Source organism: Phalaenopsis equestris, unplaced genomic scaffold (genome assembly GCF_001263595.1).
Source record: "Phalaenopsis equestris unplaced genomic scaffold, ASM126359v1 Scaffold000068, whole genome shotgun sequence".
Classification (NCBI taxonomy): Eukaryota; Viridiplantae; Streptophyta; class Magnoliopsida; order Asparagales; family Orchidaceae; genus Phalaenopsis; species Phalaenopsis equestris.
Genome location: NW_018164510.1, coordinates 73967 through 78080, shown reverse-complemented (window position 1 = coordinate 78080; position 4114 = coordinate 73967). Strand labels below are relative to the sequence as shown.

At 40.7% G+C, this 4114-nt stretch overlaps 1 protein-coding gene across 1 annotated transcript; it reads left to right on the top strand.

The window, feature by feature from the left end:
• The first annotated feature begins 391 nt into the window (after positions 1 to 391).
• Positions 392 to 3356, top strand: LOC110019683 (transcription factor bHLH78-like). The gene is made up of 7 exons (XM_020717457.1): positions 392 to 793; positions 878 to 1087; positions 1186 to 1251; positions 1354 to 1422; positions 1498 to 1569; positions 1656 to 1883; positions 1981 to 3356. Exons 1-7 carry the CDS (start codon positions 500 to 502, stop codon positions 2122 to 2124), a joined length of 1083 nt encoding a protein of 360 aa, XP_020573116.1. The 5' UTR covers positions 392 to 499; the 3' UTR covers positions 2125 to 3356.
• Positions 3357 to 4114: the final 758 nt, after the last annotated feature.

Below are 4114 nucleotides of genomic sequence, written 5' to 3'. Positions count from 1 at the left end.
TCAACACCTCCACCCTTTTCTCTCCCTCTCTGTCCTCCACCTCCTCTGCTCTTCAAAACTCACCCTTTTACCCTTCCTTTCTTTTAACGCTTTCCTTCCTCTCCAAAAAAGCTACCTTTGTGGTTCTTCCATATTTCGCTCTTTTCTCGGCTTTGAATAATGGAAAAGGAGGCATTTTTCGGCAATTCAACCGGGATAAACTGGCAAATGCGATCCCCTGATGCGGCGGGATCACTTCCCAATCTTAACTCTGGTCATCTCAACCTCATTTGGGACCAAACAATGGATCAAAGCGCAAAATTTAGCTCGGCTATGAGCTCTCTTGTCTCTTCGCCGTCTTCCAATCCTCCGGCCGCCGCCGCTGCCGCGGGCGGCGGTAGGGGGGAGTGTGGTAATCCGGGAGCTCATTGGCCGGCTCGGAAGCATCTGCAATTCGGACGAGATCTCCGCACCTTCTACTCACTACCAAAGCGCCAAAAATTCTTGCTACAGTACTCCAATGAATTCCCCTCCAAAGCTTAATCTCTCCATTATCCCAAATCCAGCCCATATGCCCTTCTCGGCTGATCCCGGCTTTGTTGAGAGGGCTGCAAGATGTTCGACCTTTGGTTACAGTGAAGGGGGGCGCCATGGAGGCGGACAGTTTATGTTCCCTGATATCGGGAAGCTGGGAAATGCTCAGGAGGAGTCCACAGGTTCTGGTAATACAAAGAAAAGGAAGGTGGCAATGAAAGGGAAAGGAAAGGAGGTTCCTTTATCATCCTCCATCACCGGGGTCACCAACCCTCCTAAGGTTTGCTTAAATTCATTCAAAGTACGTTGTTTCGTATGGATTTCATTCTATTTACTTCATAACTGAAGAGTTCTGGGATTGCAGAAGGGGGGAGTGGGGGGCACAAATACAAAGAGAAGTAAGCCCTCAGAAGAAAGTGGAGTTGAGAAGGAATCAGCAAGGCAGGAGGGGGATGACTCCTCCGAGAAAATGGAAGAGGAAAAAATGAGTAAGCCACCGGAAGTAGCCAAGGACTACATTCATGTGCGCGCAAGAAGAGGCCAAGCCACTGATAGCCACAGTCTGGCAGAGAGAGTAAGCAGCGGCCATTGCCGCTCTGTTTTTCTTTTATTGGCATTAGCAGTAAGTCATCATCTGCACCTTGTCCCACTGCTGAATTTGATTTTTATCAGGTTAGAAGAGAGAAGATTAGTGAAAGGATGAAACTTTTACAAGATCTTGTGCCTGGTTGCAGCAAGGTATAATTTTATTAAATGTTGATCGTTGTGGAGTTTAGCAAAGGCCAAATTTTTGGATTTGTACAGATTCTATACATCCCAATTTCATTTATTGCATCGTAGGTGACTGGGAAGGCAGTAATGCTTGATGAAATTATTAATTACGTACAGTTGTTACAACGCCAAGTTGAGGTACCTATCTTGCAATTTGTAAGCACAAGATTTGGTTTTTAATGGATGTACAACTCACTTTACCTTCTATTTCAGTTCCTTTCTATGAAACTTGCCACTGTTAATCCTCAGCTAGACTTCAACTTGGATAATTTTGTCACAAAAGATGTAAGCAAGATGGTCCACTACACTAAATTAAGAAATGTGCCACATAGTATGAGCTCTGTTTGATCTAAAATGACTTATCTTTATAGATGGAGATTCATCAAAGCTGTGGGCTTCTGCCTCCACAACCAGAGTATCCATTGGAGGCCACCTCAAGCTCATTTTCTTTCACAAACCAGCCTGAGAGAACACCACTAATCTCCATTAATGGCCTCGAGCTCGGGTGCCAAGTGAGCCCCTACAACCCTCCACACCTCAGTAGAAATTTTAGCATGCAGCAGCCTGCTCTAGAGGGCTTTGCGGATGCCTCATGTCAGGTAGAATCCTTCCCACTAGAAGTTCACCATGGCAAGCTCTTTTTTTCTTTTTTTTTCTGTTCTCTGACATGTATGCTTCTTTGATGTTAATTTTCAGCTTGGGACATTCTGGGATGATGATCTCCGGACTGTAGTTCAGATGGGCTACAGCCAAAATCAGGAGAATGTCTTCCCCTCTCAAAGCTTTCAAGGTTTACATGAATTCAAAGAAGGAAAAAACTTCAATGAACTAGACTGTTAGCAGAGTTCAGAACTGATGAATCATCCTTCTTTATCTGAAATTTTGTTGCGGGCTCAGTGACCACAACGTCACATGGAAGTGGAACTATGATGGCCATGATTAACTCATACCCAAGAGAGCTTTGTAAATAATAAGGCGTTATTTATGAGCAATGAGGCTTCAGAACTAATCAACCTTTGAGTTCCATCAGAAAAATTTCATTGATATCGTTTTGCTTTCGTACTAGGATCAATGCTAGAAATCATAATTTTTTGCCTTGTTAATTGAACATTTATGATATTTTCAATGTATAAATGTTGAAATTGAGAGTTGGATGGAAAGTTCCCATAAATTTCTGTTCAAAACTATTTCTGTTTGAGCTGGAGCCAACTCCAGATTGTAGATTATAAAGTCCTTTTCTTACAACCACTGATAAGTACACAGCTTTCAACCACCAGTAGGCATAAAGAGCTTTACTCCAGTGTTGGCAAGTTAAGCAAATAGTTAGTTGTCACAAGAATGGCATCAAAATCACCAGGTTGGCAAGTTTGAAATTTGCAATTTTGGTTCCACCAAAGAAAAAGTCTTTGTTCTGGACTCCAATCTTCTATTGCTTTACAGTTCACTTAAGAAAAAAAAAATTAAATATCTACAGGAGGATTGATATACAGGGAGGATGAATAGATTCATTCCAACAAAGAGCATCTTACGGTTCAAAAATCCCAAAACACAGCCCTTTAATTTTTCCATTAAAAAAATATAAGAAGAGGAGTATTGCAGACATTCAGAGCCCAAAATACATAAGTTAAAAAGCTTTTGCTTTCTCTGGTCACTCTACAGATCAGCATTGTTGCATATAAACTCGTTGAAGTTTTGGATAGATAATTCCTGAATGGAAGGCATTGATTCTTCCTCAGATTTTTGGAGAAAAGTTGAGCTGATTTGGTGGTCCTTAAGAATTTGTGGGCCTTGTGGCGGTGATAATAACCTCTAAACAGAAAACCAATAACCAGACTGTCAAGATGGTGGCTTTAACCAACCATGATCGACAACACATCACCTTCATCCTCCAGGCTTGACAGGAATTGCAGGAACAGAGTTTGGACTGTCTTCAGTCAGTAAATGCTCCATGTTCAGGTCGCTCTCAGGAAACCTCTATGTGTATGGCTCATTTTTATGAATTCTGGTAGTTGTCTGGTGGTTTAATTTCTCAACATCTACTGTATACAGTATGCTATAGTGTTATGAAACTTGAGGAATTATACTTCTTTCCTAAAACGTGGTCATTTTTTTTTATTTTTTGATTTATTGGAGAAGATGGAAAATTGTCGAGATGGCGAGATAAGAACGGTTGCTCTCTCTCATTATTCATGCCAAGCAGCTTTATATTGGAGGTGTACTCGACCTTATGAGTTTGATTTCCCAATTGGGTTCAATCATATCTCTGATGGTTCATGACGAGCGAACGACCCAGGTTATGTCTGGTGTGGGCATTAATCATATCTCTGATGGTTCATGACAAGCGAACGACCCAGGTTATGTCTGGTGTGGGCATTGAAATTCAATATTTCTTTATATAAGTAGTAAAATTTAATAATTTTCTTATATAGTTTAGATAATTTAGTTAAAAAATAAAATTGATGGCTTTGCCGATCGTCTAAAACAAAATTGGTTCGGTCCCGACGATGGAATGATTAAGCATTTGATACGTATCAAATCATAACCAAAATATTATTCTAAACATTGTGGATTCACCCAACTCATGGATTCGGGAGCGAATAAATCTTCTAACTACAATTTTTCGATTGTCTTCTCAACTAATTAATTTTTTTGAAGTAGTCGGTTGCATAAAATTGCTCATGAGCCACTATGTTCAAGTTTTAGAGTTTGTGTGGCTGTTGTAGGTGATATATTTTATTGCAAGCCTACACGATTAGCGCTTTTGTCCCCACTCAGAAAGCAACCATCTCATTAAATACTGACATCCAAAGCAAAGCAAACAAGGAATGAT

What these genes read in the sequence shown, in the direction of transcription:
- LOC110019683 (XM_020717457.1), top strand. Translation starts at nt 500, where the DNA reads ATGAATTCCCCTCCAAAGCTTAATCTCTCCATTATCCCAAATCCAGCC. An exon ending in ATAATTTTGTCACAAAAGAT is followed by an intron (nt 1,570 to 1,655) that starts GTAAGCAAGATG and finishes TTATCTTTATAG; the next exon opens with ATGGAGATTCATCAAAGCTG. An exon ending in TTGCGGATGCCTCATGTCAG is followed by an intron (nt 1,884 to 1,980) that starts GTAGAATCCTTC and finishes GTTAATTTTCAG; the next exon opens with CTTGGGACATTCTGGGATGA.